Source organism: Thermobia domestica, chromosome 13, assembly GCF_964235325.1.
Source record: "Thermobia domestica chromosome 13, izTheDome1.hap1.1, whole genome shotgun sequence".
Taxonomy (NCBI): Eukaryota; Metazoa; Arthropoda; class Insecta; order Zygentoma; family Lepismatidae; genus Thermobia; species Thermobia domestica.
The window spans coordinates 12,162,533-12,186,067 of record NC_137466.1 but is presented as its reverse complement, the minus strand read 5'-3'; the positions used below and the strand labels follow the sequence as shown (position 1 = coordinate 12,186,067).

General features: G+C 34.9%; 1 protein-coding gene across 7 annotated transcripts in view; it reads left to right on the top strand.

The window, feature by feature from the left end:
- Nucleotides 1-23,535, top strand: part of LOC145669121 (pancreatic triacylglycerol lipase-like) — a 210,676-nt gene that overhangs the window by 117,124 nt on the left and 70,017 nt on the right. For 5 of the 7 annotated variants that reach the window (XM_081737465.1, XM_081737462.1, XM_081737467.1 and 2 more), the window contains 3 exons: nt 3,023-3,127; nt 11,315-11,383; nt 19,490-19,677. In XM_081737465.1, coding sequence (XP_081593591.1) covers nt 3,023-3,127; nt 11,315-11,383; nt 19,490-19,677 — 362 coding nt within the window. The remainder of the gene's footprint in view (nt 1-3,022; nt 3,128-11,314; nt 11,384-19,489; nt 19,678-23,535) is intronic. The other 2 variants (XM_081737466.1, XM_081737468.1) reach the window with 1 other exon arrangement.

Genomic DNA, 23,535 nt, shown 5'->3' with positions numbered 1-23,535 from the left:
GGTAAAAAGTCTCACAATTATGAAGTGTTGGTAATATTTGCCCATACAAGAGAATAAGGTATAATTAGAAAACTTACAGAAGTACATACTAGAGTCCTATATTACCGTACCAAATTTTTAAAATTTTGTTTTATTGTAGTGTACACTTTTGTGTTAGTGCATTGTGCTTATTAAGCTATTTTATTGAACTTAGACCTCCAGTGACGGTTGGGTATGACAACAGTGCCGATATTGTAAATAGGACCTGTTTATCAATCCAGTGTTCCAATACATGTTCTATTGTAATAGTATATAGTAATTTAGTGTTAGTCTTATTACCTTCTATGTTTGTTTGATTCACAGAGCCTGTTCTCTCGTTTTCTTTTAAAAAATGTATACATAGATACATAGATAGAATTGTGTGGAAATCAGGCCAACAACTAAAAATGTTGCAGCATCTAAACTAAAGATGCCGAAAGCTTATCACTACCGTTGTAGGTGCAGAAGAACTTGCAATAATCAGCTCTTAAAAACTAGAAAAACACGTATAACCTGTGAGGGGAAAAGGTTGTAAAAAACATAAATCCCAATCCCACCCTTTTACCCTATATACTTATTAGGACACATATTTAACAAACAATTTAAAACGGATAAAAATTTAAGTAATTGTGAAAAACTAATTAACTTAGTTATATTTATGAACTTGGAATATAGGACAATAATATTTTGATGATGCTTTGAAGTTTAAGTATATGTTAGATATCAATGGTTTCTAAAGCAAATAAGTGATTTATCCTATTCATTTCTACGTGTAATAAGTTGCTCCAAAGGTTCGTGCGCAAGAATTGGTTACTAAAAGCACAGTCGCATTGACTCTAATTGTGTGACTACTTTAAAGAGTATTGAAGTACTTAAGAAGACATCCGTAGAAGTCGAGAGATGCGGGTCAAATCAAAAATAATAAAATGCACAACATACTTGCTAATGGAGATATAATATATGTAGAAATCATTATAATAAAAATATATACCTAATTGAAAATGTTTATATAACTTGTTTGTAAGAGTTCTGGGAACGAATACATAATCATTATTTAAGTCTAAAATTGATTTATTTGTGTTATGCTGTTTTGAATGCTGTCGTTCAAACTCACAGGCAAATACGACATGTGCTGGAGAAGAATGAATTTTACTCTTACTTCAAATCAAGATTTTCGCCTTCAAAATAATAACACTGGACAGCTGCGCACCATTGTTAAAGTTCATTCTATATGGACATTGTTTTCAATCTCCATAGCTGTCATCTGGTGGTATACTTTACATCTTGTCGGTTACGGTAATCGGGACATTGTCTAAAGTACCAAACTGACTCATTTTCGAGTCGTTTTTGAGCAAGAGGAATAAAAGAGAAGTCACAAATATAGACATCCGATGAATGGGGGGATGGGAAACCTAAGGATTGATTTTCTTTGGCAGAAAACGATTTTCCATACTGCTGAGTGAAATAGTGCGTTGTGGTGGTGAAACATACATACGGTACCTGTTCGCAAATGTGCCAGCCTTTTCCTGAACCTTTCAAGGACTTCCCTTTTTTCACTAGTTCTTCTTCCACTCATTGTCGGTCTTTTACAAATGACTTGCGACGCTAAAACACTTGTGTCCTAGATAGAGTATATTCTTCATAAATCCTTTGTAACTGTTCATAAGTGACGGATGACTCAATTTTTTCACAAAATTCCTTTACTCAAATTTCTGTCGGTCAATTTCTGTAACGCACGTCACAAACAGCACTTCGGACATTCTCAGCATCACCATGTAGGAACTCAAGCAAATTGAAACAAGCATTGAGCAAAGGGCAATGGTTAAATTAACTTCATTGTTAAGGAGAGGGCAACAACTTTGTCGGGTGGTAAAGAGCGTTCTCAGATTCATTACTTTCCTAACACACCCCGTATGATTTCCCCAACTGATTAGTAATTCAATACATAACTAGGAATGCAATGGATGTACCCGATCGCAATGAAATGAGCTGAGCGAGCTTAAACTACGTAATCATTCCTGGCCATTATGCAATAATAAATGCCACTTTTAATTGTTGACAAAACAATCGCGTGAAAACTTTTTCCCCATGTCCAGTCTATGCAAGCGTTTTTCGCTGATTATTCCTCGATGGTACATCGCATTTTTGATTTCGACCTATGTTGTCACTCAACACGACATACTCTATCAGCGTGCTAAGTTTTCTTGAGATCGGACAAACGGTCTAGGAGGAAGCGTTTCTCGGTCATTATTCCTCGATGGTACATCGGATTTTTTCTTTCGACCTATGTTGTCACTCAGCACGATATACTCTATCAGCGTGCTAAGTTTGGTTGTGATCGGCCAAACGGTCTAGGAGGAGTTCGCGGACAACCAAACGGCTAACCCGAGTATAAGAGCTTCGCTTCGCTCAGCTCAATTAAAACACACCAATTATAAATAAGTATAATACTCTTGATATATATAGTGATTTCGAAAAGTATGATAGTGTAAAAAAAATATTCACTTATTCGAAATATATAACTACGGCATTCTTAAAACTACTTTCGGTACAAATCACTCCCATTGTAGTCCTGTCTTATTACTAAACATTTTTGCTTTCTTATCAGACTATATCAGTTTTTCAAAAAAAAATTACAGTAAAAACTAGTTTAGAAAAATAATTATTGCTTATTAATTTTAAGAAAAACATCGAAACGTAAACAAAATTTAGGGTGAAGCATGGATGAGTGCTTTATAACTCTGAGTTGCTTCACAGTAATAGATATAACAGCTTCAAATCTAGACATATTTTTACAACTACCGTTGAATTTGTCAGATAATATCATTTCAAACTAGAATACGCAGTACTGGTTGCCCGAAGAATGTGTATATATCGGTATATATGTTCACATTTTAAATAATTGTGTTTATACTTTAAACTTAATTAATTGTGTTTTACGTCAAATATTCTTTATCATGTAAAGACCTTTATAAGTACCAGCCAATGTATTGATACATTACAGGAAATAAGTTTTCCAGGTTACCATTACCAGAACTAGTGTTTCCAAACAATGTACAAACCCAACCAGGAGCACCAGCACCGGCACCACCTGAACCACCTGAACCAGGTACTTTTCATTGCAGATATTAAAATAATTATTATTTTCTGTTGTCGATCCTTTAATGTAACGTAATGAGTTCCCTCCTCATCTCTTAAATATTGTAGATACCAAAAGTACTAACGTCAAAACCTACCACAATGAAGTCAATATAAATTTCTATGGCGAAAGTAATATTTCATTATATAAAATTATCTCATTACGTTATTTTAAGTCTAAGTTTTGTCTGTCGCAGTAAATGTTATTTCAACGTAAAGAGATGATGAATCAAGGTCCATCATAGTTTTGTATATAATATTTGTAATTTATTTAAATTTGCTTCCAATTTTAGTAGTTTCATATTTAAATTGTAGAACATGTGGTATAAATTAGAATTTGAGGTTATACTTGATTTACAGTCTGAATTATTATAGACAATAAGAATGCATGTAAAACTAATTTGATACAAGTATGTATGTCAGTACATTCTTTTTGTTCAATTTAATGTCCGATATTTATGCTTCGAGTCTAAGGCAGACGGTTATGTTAATAATGAATGAAATGGTGGAATGAAAAAGTGGTTAGGAACCGGAAAGCTCCGAGAAATGACACACACATGGTGTTTGTCCACCACAAATCCCATTTGGTCCGAGGTGGATCAAACCAGGAATCACATACACAAGAAGTGAGCACCAAAAGTGAAGTACTGAAGCCCCAGTCACTAAAATTTTCTTTCTTTTTTCTTTCTTTCTTTCTTTTTCTTTTTTTTACAATCAAAGCATACGCTACTTCATTAATGGAGATTAAGCGTAGGCATAATTACAATATATAAAGACATTTATATTATTCAAATCAGATATTTAGGCATATTTAACACTTTTAAAACATGTTTTAAGCTTACAGCACTTATGTAAGCACATAAAGAAAGTATCATAAATAACTGCTGAAGTTTGTTATGATACGTAGTGAGTTGTTTATAAGAAACTATTAATAAGGGTCCAAAGTTAAATCTGTTAACTCACTTTCAGTCATTATGATCTTTGCCAAACACGCTCTAAACATGAAGATATTTTCAAAACTACCGATTTTAACACTTTCCATCCTGGGCTAACATGACCTTGTTTATTCCAGTATCCTGGTTCATTTAGGGCTTTTTAAATTAAAGCACATTGTTAAATAATAATAGAGGCACTAAAAGCATTGCAAACAAGTATTTGGACTTTAGATTTAATTATGAATATATAATTTGGTGATGTAAGACGAGGTAGTTCGCTACACTGACAACAGAAAAATAATAATCCCGCTTTCTGTGAAGTGCGAGCAGTCACAATGTATGTGATAAGGAGCGGGAAATCTGCGGGAGCTGACCGCTGAGTTCCGTTATTGTGAACCGACGATTCTGCATGATGCTTACCCGAACAAGGTCCACAAGGTCGTCTGTGATGACGCTTGGCCTCCCTAGTGCTCCTCATCATGCAGATTTTAGCGTTCTGCTGCAAATTGTCTACACCAGCAACACTCATGACGTTAGGTCCATAGACCTGGCACAACGCACGATGGACTTCAATCGGCGCTGTGCCCTGTACATTGAAAACCTTTATAACTTCTCGCACTTCACACATGGCGGGAGTATTATTTTTCTATTGCAAAAAAGATTCTGTTTGTTCAAAAAGTATATGTTTCTAACAGCAGTGTACCCAACTTCCACTTCTTCTATCTTCCATCTCTAACAACTGCCACGGCGCTTGTGGGAGCATTAGGAACGTTCTGCTGGCGCATGCGCCAAGCTATTACCTTACTCTCTCACGCCAACACATTCGCTGCGCACCCCATACGGTTTCCTAACCTCGAGACGCGTGGGAAAGTTATTTTCTGGATGGGCCTCGTAAAATATTTTTATGTTGGTGTTCTCATGTACAGTACCGTGCCGTGGGGGACGAGCGAGGCGACGACCTCGGGCACCGAAGTAAGGAGGCGCAGAATTCGGAGGAAAAAAGGAACAATATATATAGAATGGAAGGAAAAGTAATAAAATGTGCTCAAAATGAAGGAAACGTCACGAAACTGCTCATGTACTCACCTGCTTTTTAAATTTCGAAATCACGATCTAAATCTAAATCATCAATTTCACTTTCCGAGTCGGAACCTAAACTGGACTCTTCTAAAATCTTTGATATTTCTTTTATATTCTTTTTTCTTGCTTCAAACAACACAACTTCTGTAAAATTAAATAGTTTTCGAAACAAAATATTCTATTATATTATAGCAAGATTAGTCAAACGCAGAATGCTCATCACAACGATCAAGATGCAAAGTTCGTTTACTATTCGCTGGATGTCAGGTTAATAATATTTTTTAAAGAACTGAGTCTCAGTGAGTATTTAATACGGCCGGCAACTGACCGTAACCCATAATAAGTTACCTAGGGGCTATTACGTAAAAAACGAGTTGAACTTGGGCACCGGTGATTTAGAATAAACATACAAAATGAGTCTGACTCGGGCTTAGGATCGAAACTGTTTATATGGTTCTGTATATTCTTTGATCCAGGCATCAAATCCATTAAATGTATAGATTTACTGTCGTATAATACACATATTTCTTATACATATTAACTTCAGAAAATAGAGTGAATCTGGAAGTATTATTTTTGTCAGTGTTTATATCATCCAGTTTTCTTTTATTATATCAGCATTAAGAGATGTTTATATTGTATATTTTCACTAATAATTCGGTATACAATAACATTGGTCAACAAGGCTTTGGCACAAGGAATTTGAAGAGTGTTCTAAGCTAGGTCGAGAGTGCTAAATTCGAAAATGAGATCAGATTTTGCCTATCAAGCTGCGTTTTCTTCTGACATGCTACCCCCTCCTTACTAAAATCCTTGAAAATCGGTAAAAAGCGGTTTATTCTTCCATGGTTGAGTTTAACAGGTTGACTGCCAAGACATTATCGTTCGCATTGCTTCCGAGGCCACATATTTTTTTTTTTTTTTACGTTATCGGTTCCATTTGAGCCCACAGTTGCCAGAATTGCAGATTTTGGTGAGATATGAAAGTTGATGATGTAATTGTGCCCGAGTACCATCATTGGTACTCATGACAATCGAATTTTTTTAAAAAAAAAAATGCTCTTTTCCAATGTGTACCAAATTTGGTACTCGGACATAATCACGTCATCCACTTGTTTATGCAGCCAAAGAATGAGTCCCCATGGAGGAACAAGGGGGAAATTGCATAAAATCAGCAGTATTTATATTTCCAGGTGGGAGGGACAAATTCCCTCTTGTCCCTTCCTGGGGATGCATTCTTTGGCTAGATATGGAAGTTAATCACGCAATTATGCCCGAGTACCAAATTTGGTACTCGTGGGAAAAGAGCAAGTCTTATCTCGTTACCATGAATACCAAAGATGGTACTCGGGTATAATTACGTAATCAATTTGCTTATCTCACCGAAGTGCATTTTTGGAATTGTGGCCTCAAACGAAACTCAGCGTGCAGAAATCCACATTATAAACCTCAATTTGAGCAGTAATTTACATACAGAAAACTCTTATATCCATAGTGCAATAACTTTTATTTTTTTTAAATAAATAAAGACATTTGAACGCTAAAGCTACCGTTCTAAAGCGTGATTTTTACTCTGTTCAAATGTATGATAAAACACATAAAATTGAGTACTGATCGATAGAAAAAAAGTGGCGAGTATCAAATTTCTTGCTCACGGCAACCTTGGCAAGTAATGTGACTATCATTAATGGTACTCATGGCAGTCAATCTGTTAAGTAACTTGCAGATTTATTGATTGAAATAAAGTTGAAAAAAAGTGAGATAAAATCGAGAAAAGTGCAAGAAATTCCTATGCAGGGGCCCTGAAGTCAAGGAATTATATTTCGGGAAATGAGTGACGTTTGGCTACTTTGCCAATGTTTCACATTCAATCACCTAGAATTGTTTTATGATTTTCCCCACCTGTGTCGCAGCATTTTGAGTTCTGATAGCGTAGGAAGTGACTGCATGTTGTTCTAGGTTAGTGCAATTTGATTGCTGTCGTCATTCAGAAAGAAATGCCTCGTACCTGTGTTAATAGTGCAAATTCTTTTTGTTATATCTGTGGAGAGGTGACTCTGAAGTCTCAAAGATCGACAATTGACTCCGCTCAGAAAGAAGTGCTAAGAACTTTATTTCTGGTGAAGGTTTGCGACCAAGTCAAGAAATGTGCCCCTTACATTTTTATGTTGCTTGACGTGTTTTCGACTCTTAGCAGACTCGTCAGAAGGTTCACGACATATATCATTCGCTGTTCCCATGAATTAGGAGAAACCAGCGGATCACACAACAGACATTTAATATTGTCTAACAAATATAGCTGTAATCACTTAGAAACAAAGAAGAGTGTACAATACCCGAATTTACATCTGCTATGAGACCTATATGCCAGAGTGAGAAATTTCCGGCAGCAGTGCCTCCAGAAAATGTGATAGTGAGTGACGATTAATCTGGTAACGAGCATGAAGAAGGTTCAGAAGATGGAGGATCCACTCCTGCCGAACCAATATTTGAATTACCCTATGAATCAAATATACCACACATTTTGGCACAAGATGTCAAAATACAAATTAGCAGTAATCTGAGCCTATAACTTCGCAATTGAAAGGATGGAATTTTCTTTCTCCCGATGCAAAAGTGAGTATTCTTCGTGACCGTCATGCTGTTTTTGCTGAATATTTCTCGAAGGAAGGTGACGTGTTGTTTGTAACAATATCGAATCCGTTATGGAGCAGAGCCCTGCACGGGCCGGGCGTGCCCGGTTAGGCCCGGAATGTGCCCAGCCCGGCCCTGACCGTTTCATGTAATATCAAACTGGACCGGACCCTAACCGGGCCGAACCGGGCACATGAATTTCCGAGCCTGAAAGACGGATCGGAAAGTAACCCTTTTTCAATGTCAACCCTTTTTTTAATGTCCTCTACTACCCCTGACTTTGCCGTGTTTGTATGGTCTTACTGTCAGCCTATGTTAATCGTAATGTTTTTGGGAAACTGACTCTTTATTCAAGATTGCAAAGTACTGTAATACTAGTACTATTACTATTCTACTACAACTACTACTACTTCTACTATTACTACTACGATACCGCTTATACTACTGCAACTGCTACGACTTTGCGTCAGATTTGACATGTCTGGTGGTACCGAATTTACCTTCTAAGTACAGAGGAAAACGGAGAAATGCTAGTTATTATTGCCGGTCTGCATAGAATGTGAAGCGATGCTTGATCTACGAGGGACAATGGTGGCTCAGTAGGAAAAGAACTCACATCTGGTACTAGAGGTCATCGGATCAATCCATGCTTGTGCTATGTGAGCTTTGTGGTGGACAAACACCATGTGCGTGTGAGCTTCCGGGGTGGTTCCGCTTCCTCCCACTGTTTTCATTCCATCAAATCATCCCTTCATGATCCATACGGCCTGAGCCGTAGTTACCTAAAGAACGTATGATAAAGTCAAGTACTTGACCTACTAAGTAGAATTTGGTAGGCTAACATTAGACCACGGAGGCCAAATCCGTGAACTGGCGTGCTCATAAAATCAGCGCAATTTGTAGTAATGTTCAATTAGCAAGGCAAATACAAAATGGTGTTACATGTTCCTGTATTGTTTATAGTATGATACTACCAATATAACAAAATATAATGATCAAATAAATCACCAAGACGCCAGGGTTTATTAGGTGTTCCTCGAACGGTGGCTCAGTGGTTGAGCATTCACCTCTGGTTCGATCCCAGCTCTCGCCAAGTGAACTTTGTGGTGGACAAACACCGTGTGAGGGGGTTTCTCGGCGTTCTCCCGTTTCCTCCCACTTTATTCATTCCACCATTTCATTTATTTCTCATCATCACCATCTCCTTTAGCCTAGCCGGCATAACTATGGAACGTAAAACTCAAAGATTTCATTTTCATTGTTATGTTTTCGTATTACTAGTAATAGCAGTAGTGGAATGCACTGTTGTATTAGTATAGTAATGAGTAGTTGCAGTAGTGGTAGTAGTAATAGTAGTAGCTGTGGCAGCAATAGTGGAATTAGCACTAGCATTCGTAATCGTAATAGTAATAGTAGTACTAGCAGTAGTAGTTGTAGTATTAGTATCATGTACGGTGTAGCAGTTTCACATCTCTTCTCTGTTACTCGTTATGCATAATGAATGTAGTATAAGACTTTTACTTACATGAGCTGTATTATTGTATAATAAACATAGATGGACAGAGCAAGCACAGATAACAAATACACAGACAGTATAGGGATATAGAAAACAAACCTTTGGTAACCTTTCACACGATTTTCTCATTCGAGAAGGACAAAGAGACATTGCAATATTATGACTACACATTTCTCATTTTCCATTGTATATTGAAGGATTGACTTGACTTATCGACTTGCTTGTTCTCAGGCCCGTTACGCTCGGCCAGTTTGTGCCCGGCCCGTTTAGATCCCGGCTTGTTTGCGCACCGCCAGTTTACGGTCCGACCAGTTGTGCCCAGCACAGTTAGAGCCCGGCCCGTTCTCTGCCCGGCTTGAGATTCGGGCCGGGCCGGGTCGGGTCGAGCCTGGCACAATACAGATCCATCCGGGTCGGGCCGGGACGTCTTCGGGCCTGGCCTTGCAGGGCTCTCTTATGAAGACACTTGACCATTCATACAAGTGCAAATGATTGGCGCCCGTTCATAGATTCTAGTAAATTGAGTCTCAAAGTAGTTCTTCTACACAACGGGAACAAACTTCGATTGTTCATGCAGTTAATCTTACGGAGAGTTATGAGACTTTTAATCTTCTTCTCACTCTTATCCAATATGACAAATACAAATGGAATATCTATGGAGATCAAAAGTTAATTGCTATTTTTCTTGGCATGCAGCCGGGGTACACAAAATACTGCTGCTTTCCACTCCAGTGGGACACCAGAGAAAGAAAAAATCACTAGTTTGAGAAAAATGGCCTGCTCTCAATGAACTGCAGCCTGGACATAAAAATTTGGCGAACACTCCTCTTACTGACCCAATTTAACGTACATTTACCTCCACTGCACATTAAATTGGGACTAATTAAAAACTTTCAGAAATTTATGGATGAAACATCACGTAAATTCCTGTACTTGCGACAGAGGTTCCAAGTCCAGTAGTACAAAAACAAAGGAAGGAATAGTTGTAGGACCGAAAGTTAGGGAATTAATGATTGATAAAAAAATGTGTCGACTTGTTGAGTGATGTTGAGAAAACGGCATGGCTTTCCTTTGTAAGTCTGTGCAAGAGTTTTTCAGGCAATGTAAGGCAGAGAAGTATGGTGATATTGTACATAAACTATTGAGATCATATCACGGTACGGGATGTAACATGTCACTTAAACTGCATTTTCTCAACGACCATATGGATTTGTTTCCAGATAACCTTGGTGCTATTAGTGACGAACATGGTGAACGCTTTTACACGATATTTCTCTAATGGAAAAGTGTTATCAAAGAGAGTGGAGTGCAGCAATGTTGTCTGACTATTACTGAACTTTATGACGGGACTTTGTTTAGGCAAAGTTTTGCATGAAATTGGGTAGAAAACATTTTGAGATAAGTTTCTTAATTTTTACTTACTTTTGTGCTGCTCATTCATTTGACTCTTTTGTATACTAATACCGATTTTTTAAAAGTTTATGTAAGGAACTATTCTTGCTAGACCATGTTTTTTTATGTCAAATACATATAATACGCAAGCTTTAATAGGCATGCGCAAAAATCACTTTCACATACAAACTGAGGCCAATGAAGAAATTCTGCAATTTTATCTCAATTTAGGGCCAAATTTTCTTTGGAAACAGTTTGTTTTCTTCTTGTGACAAAAACTTTATTGATTTATTTATTTACTTATTTATTTGTTTATTTATACCAGTGTAATCAATTTTCTAATCTTATTGTCATTTTCACTTCATTTCTATTTGCACAGACATATGAGTAAAGTTAGTAGTACTTATTCTGAATCTGCGAGTTATAACCTTTAGGAATAGTAATAAGTTAGTTTGGTATTCGCTTAACGCAATGAACATAATCGCATTAAATAAATATTGTACTGAAGTTATTTTTCTTATTTCTGTGTAACATTGACACTTTTCGTAGTACATTTTTGTAAAACTATGTTCATTTTTTCTAATACATAATTTCCTTTCAGAAGACAAAGAACCTTTAGAGCAGACGACAATTCTTAATACAGATAGGAAGAACACGAGACCTAAAGCAGGTATATTTTATTGTTTCAGCTTTTTAAAAGTAGTTCTCTTCTTGTTTGGAAAGTCATCTGGCACCTCTTGAAGAAAGTTACTTTCATGAAAATAAAAAATAAAAAATAAAATATTTCTACAAGCTAAAGAATAAGAGATTATTTGCCATACTAGTTTTTATACACAGTTCTCTGAAACTGAATACAGATTTCTTCCCTTAGCATATAGTAATAAAATGTATTGTGACTTCCCTTGAGAACCACTACTAATCAGAGGGTGAACATTGTTTTGAACAAAATTGATTATTTGATATTGCAGCTTATTTCATTATTATATGTAATTGCGTGCATGTCTTCATTCAATTTTTATTGATGATGAATTTCACAATGAAGTCACATTTATAAATTAATTACATACAACAAAATGATAATACAACTACGTTTTATTTCATTTTTGCTTGAGATATCACAGTTAACAAAGTCATGCATTGTTGGGTCCATTTCTTAGTAAATCCATTAAAGGAATTTCGCTTTATTGACGATATGTATTTGATACAATTGTTCAATGGTAGTTATCTCAATTTGGTAAATAACATTAAAAAAATGTGACTAGTGAACTAGAAATAATGTTCCCCTTCTCAGAGGCCAATATAAACTCTGTGAGAGCAATATATTTTTAGAATGATACGAGAGTTGAATGAATGAAACTACTGCTTCTAGCTGAAAAATTACCATGAGTGGCCGTAGAAAGAATTTTTGTCTTGAATTTAAACTGAACAATACAGCCAATAAGATAGAGTAGTTTGTCACTATCAATCATATTATTTACTGGAATGTAAGTGCGTTAGCAGAAAGAGAAAACTGTAATGTTGTATTGCAATTATACATGTTCCTTGATCTACTATATATGGTGCAGAAACAAAAGTCTTGAATAGTCTCCATATGTCGGAAAGGGAAATATTGAATAAGGAAAAGAATATGAAACCCTTGCAGGATTTTTTATAGCTATTATTCTGGATAAGAAGGTTCTTTACCATATATCATTTTATGGTAATAAGAATACCATACAAAACAGTTTAGAGAATAATTGAAAGATTGTGGATATACCACTGAGAGGATCGAAGTTCAACATTTGACATATTTGTGTCTCAGGCAAATTAAAGGGGCGAACTGTAGTTTGAAAGAGAAAAGATGGACGCAAATACATAAAAAAACAGTTATGGAATCAAACGTCAGAACTTCGAAATATCCATATGGTGTTTCAAAACCATCAAACAACGAGGAATTTGTTATAAACAACGAACTTTATTTCAGTTTCGACAGGTCAGATTATGCAAGAGCATGTTTTCAAGAGAGTGTAAGTGTTGGTGCCTAAGTCAAATTCGGACGCACTCCAAGTTTCTACTGAAACTTGTCATCTTAATCAGCCCAAATGGCTAATTCGAGTCATGCTTTGGACATTTCCATCTCTGCGTCAATCAGTACATAAAATGTAGGTACAGTAGGTGATTAATTCTCTTTCTCAAGAAGTACCATAGTTACGACAAAATGTGAGTTGTAGCCGAACAGAACCTCTATGCATTATACGTAGAGGCTATTCCAATCATAGAAAACTAGAAATTCCGCTACATATCACGTGAGAGTTTCAGTTTTGAAGTTCAGAAACGTCTTTTAGGAAGAACGAATTGTCATAATTACTCCAGTTTACTTTCGGAAACATAGGACAGTTGTTACACTGATTAGAGTTAATAGCTCGCAGATAAATTAATCATGGTCTCAAACCCCATCGAGGTTGAACGAACTGTATATTATTGTATTTCTTGTTTTCAATAAATTTGTCTCAAGGCATTATTGTCTGTAAGTATATGCAGATCTTTTTTACACATAATTAATATAGATTTCAAAATGAAATAATTTTAATGTAATGCTGTAAGTTTATGGAAATATGTAAAGTATTTTTTTTGATGTCGAAGTCTTTTATACAGATTACTGTTAAAAAATTTGCGTGTTCCTTTTACTGTATTACAAATATGTTTTGCTTTCTGTATATCTCTATATTTTGTGGTGAGTTCCTACATTCCCTCAACCAGATGATCCATCAATTCTTGTGTTATAATAAATTCATAAAGTGATATCCAATTCTCCAGAAAAGGTTCTCAAGATGTGTACAAATCTATCCAAAAGTGAATGGAAAAAGAGTGATATGCTGAGAAAACTAAAACATAGATCATACATCAGAGAACATATTTGGTGTTGAATAAGACACTTTTTCGTCTTGGGAAACATTGAACGTTAGAGTTATTTAAATGATAACGTTGTTTAGATTGCTGAAAGGCATGGCAAAGTAATATATAACACTACCTTAAAATTTATTGAATTTATAAATAATTTTGTTATTTTTTTACAGTGATCAAACTTTGAATAGAATTTAATTGTAACTAATGAAAAAATGCAGAAATAAAAATCCTCGGGTTTTAAATCTTACGAAGATATTTAGGATGCACCTATAGAATCCCTAGCATCTATATGGAATTCCTCGATTACAAAGAAGTCGTTTTAAAATTCATAAATCATACAATGTCAAATTTGTTTATTTATTTATTTACGATTTACGACAGTGTATGTTTTATTTACGTTCAGTAACTGCATTATCAAATTAATTTCACGATGATTTCTTAAGTTTCAAAATAACTTTCTCCTGAAGCTGCTTACTTCCTAGTAGGAAGACTTGCTAATAAAGATCATTTACCTAAGTAACGCCGTTCCGCAATTGGAATGTCTGCTCATCTAGTAATCGAATAATTTGAGAATAGAAGAAAGTTCTTTTGTAACATTTTCTCTGATTTTGGATGAAAATCATCATGGAAATTGTAACCATTTTTGGCCAGGTATTTGCCACACCTCATAAGCTGCTGCGCACCACGATCATCAACTAATCTCTTCGTTTACATGTACGACTTTTCTGTTTTAATATCATTCATTAAGTATAGCCTCTTTCGTCTCTCCTTCTTTCCTCTGCTACCTTACCCTCTAGCACGTCCCTCGTGATACAGTTCCTTTTAAGCAATGTCCCAACTAGTTACTCCCCCTCATTTCAATTAGACTAGATTTGAAACTCTTTTTTCCTCCCCTACTATTATTAATACTTTTTCATGAATTTTCCGTTGAACTCAACTACACTGGATCTGTATACCGAATATATCTACATGTATTACAGGATATGACTTTAAATACAAATCATAGAAACAGGATTTACAATATTTTGTTATTTTATTCTTTCAGCAAATTATTACGTATTCCGTTCTCTAGTTTTGCCCATTACAGTACATCTACATATTGTTGTTCCTGACTCAGTTGTATGTATCTACATTTATTCGTTTCTCATTCAGAAGTTTCAGCAAAAAATAGAAAGTTGAAACGAATATTGTCAACGCTATAATATTTAAATGATATTAATCATTGTTAAATCCATCGCAGGAACATAATTATAAAAGAATCCATTTTTTTATATTCAAGCAATGCCGAAGATATAGATTGTATGTGTTCTGTTGCTTTATATTATTTCATCACATTGGAGATTCAAACAATACAAAGTATTCTAACTTTGATTTGATGTGTGAAGAAGTTGGTTTATGATGATTGACTCAGTGCTAAAATATAGTTCTCCTTCATAACAAAGTCTAGATTTATATGCGTGCAATTCATTACTGTTTCATTGTGATATGTCAAGGTTACCTGTAGGTAAAAAATGATTTTAGCCTTTATTAGACTGATCAGATGCATTTAATCTGTAAACAAAGTTAATGTATTGTTTAATGAACAATATCTCTAGAAAATCCTATCACAAGATAGGCTGTATTCGCTCTCTTCTCTCTGAGTGATTTCGGTCCCAAACAATGGTATTATGTCTGGTAATTTAAAAGAAAACAACGTATTGTCCATAAAAGTCTCATCTTATTGCATTTTTGTAACCCTTTTTCCTTTTATAAGTCGGGGTATATATAAATTTAATCCCTGTTATTTCCAAACTGTATTATTTTGAACACCAAGATCACTTAGCAGAACACACATTTTTATTCTGTTTATAAACAATAAACTAAATACACAAATTGGTTTGTTGCAGTCATGAAGTCGAATAAGTCCTTAAACACTTCAACACATTTCCCTAATTAAAAATAAGCTTTTCAAGGATGTTCAATTGATTCAACCAGGCCAATTTAAGTTTCAAAGATTAACTTGATGACGCTATAATGCTAAAATCTACTTTTCAGGTGTTAATTGTTAACGCTTTAACCTCAATATTTTTTCTGTAGCATTCTAATAATTACAAGCTAGTGTTTTCAGAGTTATTTAAATTTCCGTTAGAATAAAAATAAGTAATTTTTGTATAACATGAGCAACTAAGTGACATCCAAAGTAAAAAATCCTATATAAATTGTATTGTTTTTATGAACGTGGAAAGAGAGGAGTTTGAACAATTTTTTGCGGAGGACACGTATCATTGGTTTCGCTACTGGGGAGAAGCATTTAAGTGGATACTTAGAATCTACGACCGTTCAACCCAGTGCGTACGTGAGCAAGGATGTACGTAAAAAACTAATGTGTTAACAATTTATTTTTTGCCATGTATAATTATATTATTTCGACATGGTTCCAAGTTTTATTAAACGTACTGAGTATTACATTAACAATTCTTTTCTTTTTTTATATATAAAAGTTGTCGTTCCAATTTAAGTGGGAGCTAAATTATCAATGATTGGGTCAGTACACCCTTATGTTAGTCTTAAGTAATTTTAATCCTAAGCAGAAAAAATATAAAATTCTACATAGTGCACAAAATAATTGACGTGAGATAAGGTACATACCACTCAATAGCTCATGTTGATCTAGAGAACATTATACTGTGAGTGTAAAAGTTCATACATAGTTTCAAAGAAAATCAACAAAATACAACAAATGTGTAAACCTAAAAATTGTTGCTTTAAGAGAAAAACTCTACTTACTGAAGTGAATCTGATATTGAAATCTACTTTCATTATGCTCTTCATCGTGGTACTAGGAAAACGACAGTGCATAGTAGAGGTAACAGTGTATAGCATCTATCGTTAATCTCTTAATTTCAATTACTGTTTAACATAACTACAACATTATTCAAATAGCAGGCACTAACTGCAATGCCCGTTTCTCGCACGCGAAAAATAGTTTTTCCATAATATTTGAACCTGCTTCGCTAATTTAGATAGGCATTTGAATTAAAGTTTAATGATAAATCACATAAAACGTACTATTTCAGAGATAATTTTTAACAACTCTCTTCCCTTAGGACGAAAACTTTAATAAGAATGATATGATGAACACTCAATATCATTATGTATCAACTATGTTCTGAAATTCACTCTAAAAGATTTAGCCATTCCCTTGTGATGTGATCACAAACAAGAGACAATGTCGATTTTAATGGGCCAAAAATATAGATATTTCTCATTTCTCCCATTAAACTGAAATTTTGAAACAGGCTGAAATAAATGTTTAGGTCTTTTTAATGGGTGTAGGTCAAAACTCCCACAGCCAAAACCCCCACACTCAAGAAATGTCAAAATGCCCACAGGATCGGTCATAACTCCCACACAAATGGACAAATCTCCCAAATGCACGAACGGTCAAAACTCCCACAGCCAAAACTCCCACACTCAAGAAATGTCAAAACGCCCACACAACCGGTCATAACTCCTACACAAATGGACAGAACAGCCACACATAGCAATGATCATAATCCCCACATAAATGGACAAAACTCGCACACAAATGGTCAAAACTCCCACATGCAGAAATTATCACAACTGCCACACAAATGGACAAAAGCCCCACACAATCGGACAAATCCCTCACACTCTGAAATGATCGTGATTGCACGTCTTTGTTGCGGCTCTTCATGACGCCCACTTTAGTGTTTCTGTCATTAGGAAACAGTGCAAGAAGAATAGTTGCAACATCAGTTTAAGTGGAATAAAAAATGTTATTAAAAAGTACAAGGGCAAGACATGCAACCAGGACCATTTCAGAGTGTGGGAGAATAGTCCGATTGTGTGGGGGTTTTGTCCATTTGTGTGGCAGTTGTGACAAAATCTGCATGTGGGAGTTTTGTCCATTTCTGTGGGGATTGTGAACGTTGCTACGTGTGGAAGTTTTGTCCATTTGTGTGGGAGTTATGACCGTTGGAGGTTACGACCGATTACCAGTGTGGTGGTTTTGGCTGTGGGGGTTATTACCGTTCGTGCATTTGGGAGATTTGTTCGTTTGTGTGGGAGTTATGACCGATTGTGTGGGCGTTTTGACATTTCTTGAATGTGGGAGTTTTGGCTGTGGGGGTTATGACCGTTCGTGTATTTGGGAGATTTGTCCATTTGTGTGGGAGTTATGACCGTTTGTGTGAGCGTTTTGACATTTCTTGAGTGTAGGGGTTTTGGCTGTGGGTGTTTTGACCTGTTCCCTTTTTTTTAATGAAGAGGTTATATACCGTTACATATTCTTAACTTAACAGAGTCGTAAGCCACTTTATTTTTCGCAAAAGTGTATCTCTTTTAACCCATTCTCCTTTCCCGTTCCCATTACAAAACAATAATACCCCTTTCCAATAAAAATTGTAAGTATAAGGCGAAGAAGGTTTTAACAATGTTCCAAAAATAATCTCAAATTTCAACCATTTGACGATAATACAGTCGTAAACAACACATAATACTGTATGAAAAGTAAGAACTTACAAAAGAAAAACATTAATAAAATAAACGTTCAAATGTGTATTTAAAGTAATTAACACTTTTCCATATTGTTTAAAATCATTATCTTCATGTGATATTAAAAAAATATCTTTCATTATTGTAAGGAGAGAAGTGATACATAGAATTTTGCTGAAACTATTAATTACTTTCACATTACTTGATAGCTTCTTTAATGATGTTTTATATAGCTCGATTGGCTTCTCCATGTATTACTAGCATATTTTCAAAATGCATTTAGCAAATTATGAAATATAATGTTCTAGTACAGCTGACACCTCGGTATTTCAACGCTATTATGTCTTCGTTCATGTCCTCTTCTATTTCTATACCTATTCGATATAATATTGAACAGGTGTATGAATTTGTATCATACAAAATTGTTTTTTCCCTCTCGAGTACCACAGCGCAGCGTATTATAGTGAAGTGTTTTAATAGTGGCGCCTTAAACCCGGTAAAAGGTGAAGATAAAAGATATAAACTAAAATACGTATATAGAAACTGCCTTTCACAGCTATAAATATAGATAACTACGTTAATATCATCATTTCATTTTTTATTCTATTGGCAGTAATCCATGTGTACATAATATCTGGACTGAAATTATACTCGAATTTAATATACATACAAAATTACATTCGAAGAACAGTAATCAGTTGTAGTATCGAGATGTGTATCATGTCTTACACTGTGAACTTCAACCAAAGGCTGGGATATACACTCATGTCCAAAAGTATTCTCGCATGTCTATATATGTTGGTGCAGTTGTATGAGTTACATTCTGCAAATTATATTATAGACTCGTTATCAAATTATATAGTGTCTGTCGCATTTGTATGAGTTACATTCAGCATTTGTCTACAATAAGCATACAGTTTCCTTGGGTAACACCGAGTATACACTAAGAATCTTCATTTAATTTTAATTATGAAGAATTTCCAACAATAAAAATATATTATTCAGGGAAAATATTTATATGTTGCTGTTGTTAAATGTTTTTATACATTCAATTCACAGATCCAAGAAAAGAAATTATTTTAAAATTTCATTATGTTAAGGAAGACATCTTACGAATAATATCTACGGATTTAAAACTGACAATGGACAATTGCAATATTATTCACTAGTGCTTTAGTACTGCGCTCAAGCTATCAACCGGGAAAGAGCTGGTGGAAGATTCTGGGCCTTTAGTAAAACATTGTTTTGATGCAATACGGAATAATTACCTTCTAGGATTTCATATCAACGTATTCTTCTAAAATGACAAATATAAACAATCATTAACTTCAAATTAATTATTACACTTTACTTTGTCAATTACGAGTATAATAAAACATAATTCATTTCGTAGCCGAGGAAAACGTCGTAGCTACTCCTCAGCGGCGAGCAAGAGACAGGCAGCAGAATCACTGTTTCCCAGAACTAGAAAACAAATGTGTGAAGAAGTGGACTAGCAAGGATTTACCCAAAGTGAAAGCTCCCCACTATTACAGCACAATTAATCCAAGATATATTCTCTATTCTCCTGAGCATCCTGGTGTAAGTACATTATTTGCATACTGGTATATAATAAGCTTCATGTAGCTTCCACAAAGCTTTCTACTATAGGCTGAAGTTTTTAACATTTGGTAACTTCGTACTTTCTGAAAATCATGAAACACTATAGGTTATACATGAAAAGTAAATTAATTGCTAAATGATAATCATAGCTATGAAAATGGTATGTACTCTACAGTAAGATAAATCTTTAAACGGAAATTCTCTAATAGAATGAAAATTATTTGTTTATCTAGAATTGAAAATGCTTGACAACAATTCTGAAACACATGCTCGTGTTTATTCCATTTATAAGTGATTCACTCAGCAATAGTATAGGACCTAAAAATAAGAAAATTAAACTATGAAATCATATTTAGATGAAACTAATTCAATTGGCAAGATTAAACAACGACAACTATGTGTAGTTGGATATGGCAAATTAGCATGGAGAGATACGTAATTGAATAAGACGGTAAAAGTTGCCACGATGTTGGCAGACTCTTGATTTATCACACGAAAACCTGCATACATTTGTTTCCTCGACAAAGATGATGTGAGGTAGTTTCTGATACCATGTGCACTCTCAAACATAAATAATGTTCCATAAGGTTATCTGAAGTTTCAATCATATGAGAAGAAGCCACGAAAAATTTGTGAAATAAAAGAAAATATCGACTGCTTTATTATCAATTATTACAAAAAAATATGTTCAAAAGTAGAGCGAAACTGGACTTTGAGAATCCTTGTCCCAGCAAAAGTGAACACTTGAATGACATTGAATTTTCAAAATATAATGTAATTGTTCGTTTTCCACAATTAAAACAAACATTGTGCTTATAGTTTTCACTGGATCTTATTTTAAAGTTTTGAGATACTTATTTCATATCTTTTATTTTCCACTGTGCAAGTTAAAAAGGGCTAGAACAAGTTATAGGAGAAGTTAATCATAAAGATACAAATTACTTCCAGACATATTGCTATGATACTGAGTGCGCACTTTTATGAGCTAATATTCCTCAGAGAGTTGTTAACAAGCCGATCCGTTTGAAAATGAGTTACGGTAAGACAATAGCAGGAAATGAAGTTACAGTAGAAACAATCCAGAATTATGCTTCAGCTTAATTTCTCTCACACAAGCATTGCTATTCGAATCTTAATGTAAAAACATTCAACATAGAAAGAAACAATGCATAGTTTTGCATGTTCCACAGCAGTTTTAATCTAATAGTTTCATTTTTATACATTTTAGATTTTATTTTCTGTAATTTATTTCATTATTTTTAACAAAGGCCCCCTAGTTTTATCGCGAAAATTTTGTTCCTCTTTCCCATGCATAATATATATGTATAGTTTCGTGCACCCTTTTGTGAGCGACGCTTATTTTACATGGAAAGTTCCCACATATAGCAAATTTTGTTTCAATATTCAGAGATTTAACAATGCGCATTCTTTCCCTGTTGATGAAGTGAATGATAAATTCATTCTATATTATGCAAATAACAACTAAGTAATTATATGGCCTATGGAACCCGGGGGTTCAATGCTGCGTTCACAAAAGCTCTCCACTGACTTCTATCTTTAGCCAATTGGATGCAGTTTCTACTTTATATTCCTATCTCTGCGAGATCCATCTTAATATTGTCCTCCCATCTGCGACTAGGTCTTCCTAATGGTCGTTTTCCGATTGCACTTAGATCAAGACTTTTAAAGCGTTTATACTTTCTTCCATTCAAGCTACATGACCTGCCCACCTAAGCCTCCTAGACTTGACGACCCTAACAATGTTGGGTAAACCATATAAATTATGTATTTCTTCGTTATGAAGTTTCCGTCATTCCCCATTCCCGGAATATTAATCTCAGGAACTTGTTCTCAAATATTTTCAGTCTATGTTCTTACCTCAGAGTAAGCGATCACGTTTCGCAACCATAGAGAAGAACAGGCATGATTATCGTTTTATATATTTTAAGCTTCAAATTCCTCGACAAAATTCGCGACAACAAGATATTTTAAACCGAATAGTAACACGAATTCCCTGCTTTTAGTCGACATTTAATTTCTTCGTGAAAATGATTTTCGTCTGTTATATTGATCCTAAATATTTGAAAGTATCCATTTTATCAAAAGTATTATGTAATATTTTAACGCATCCATAGTTGGCCGTATTACGGTCACGACGCACTTCCATGTATTTAGTTTTCTCTGCATTTACTTCTAAACCCATGTCCCTGCAAGAGTTTAATAAGATATCTGTATTTCTTTCTATTGTTCTCCTATCATGCCCTATTAAATTTACATCATCAACATATGCCATAACCTGGTGAATACGGTTCAACTCTAGGCCCTGGTTGCTTTCTTTGATTTTCCACATATTTTCTAGACTATTGTTATTATGCAAAAAATAATAGTTTCGAAATATAAAGCCTGTACAATTGTGGTTTGAAGAAGTTCCCTTTCATTTTGCTTGTCGTATTTAATTCGTTTCCCCCATATTTCTTGCAGGTGGGATTTCGTCGTCCAAGAATCAGATATTCCTATTCTCTATAACTATAGTCGCTTAGATACAATTCATATTTTGCATCATATGTTTTGTCAAAGATTAAAGCAAATCAAAGGTTGAAAGATGATTAAATTCCAAACAAAATGTTTAAAGCTCGATACTAAAAAGTCCCAAAGTTCGAATGAAAGAGCTTTTTTAGTTCTTTACCCACATTTATTTAGGGTACAGTAATTTAAATGACGGGTTGCGTTGGCTCATTGGTAGTTGGTTTACCTTTTATCCATGGGGTACTGGACTTGATTCAGCTAGTGCCAAGTGAGCTTTGTGATGGCCAAATACAATGTGGATGTGATTTCTTGCGGTTCTTTCGTTTTTTCCCCACTGTCTTCATTCCACCATTTCATGCATTTCAAATCAACATTGTTTCTTTTAGCCTAGCCGGCGTACTCAGGCAAAGTAAAACTTAAAGCTTTCAATAACGGAAACATGATAGAAAGGGGGTTTGGAAGTACAGAACTGTAGAAAGATATTTTGTTTCACGTAAAGGTCTTTCGCGGAAAAGCGAAAGATTAAAAGCAGTACATAGCCAGTATGACTCAATAAACTAATATCTCAAGTGTCTGTTAGATCATAGCATGGCAATTCAAACGCTATTCAAAAGCACTTAGAAACAAAACACAGTACAGAGATGTATTTTATCCTCTGTCTGTAGTTCGTAAAATACATTTAATATTAAATTAAAGAGCAAAAATATCTACCGCTCAGTAGAATAACTGAAACTAAACTGGCATAGCTTTGTAATTAACAATAAACAATCTTTGTTAACAGTTATGCTTTCAATATATGCATCCAGTGGGGCACTGTTGCTCTGTGGACAGCATCTACCTCTGGTGCCTGGGGTCCTTCATCGATCCCCGGCCAAGTAAGTTTGTGGTGGGCAACACAGTATTCGTGGTTTTTTTCGGGGTACACCCATTTTATCCCCCTTTTTCAGTCCACGAATTCTTCCATCATCATCATTCACTTTCTTTAACACTGCAGTAGCCTCGTAGCCCGCTGGAATGGCATTAGTTGCGTGGAGGAAAATAGTCCTTCATTTAAAATTTCATATATTTTAATGTAATATTTGTACAGTTAACGTTTAGTGTGTATGAATTCCATGTCAATGAATTATTTAACGACTTATATATGAAATATTAATATGATATATTAAGATAATAAAAATAAGTAAATTAAATTGTAGTAACAACAGAATTTACTGAAATGGTGAAAGAAACCATGTGGAGGACTATTGTCCTCCACACGACTACTAAAGTGTTAATTATCGTCTCTCTCTTAGCGTAAAGGGCATAAACTTG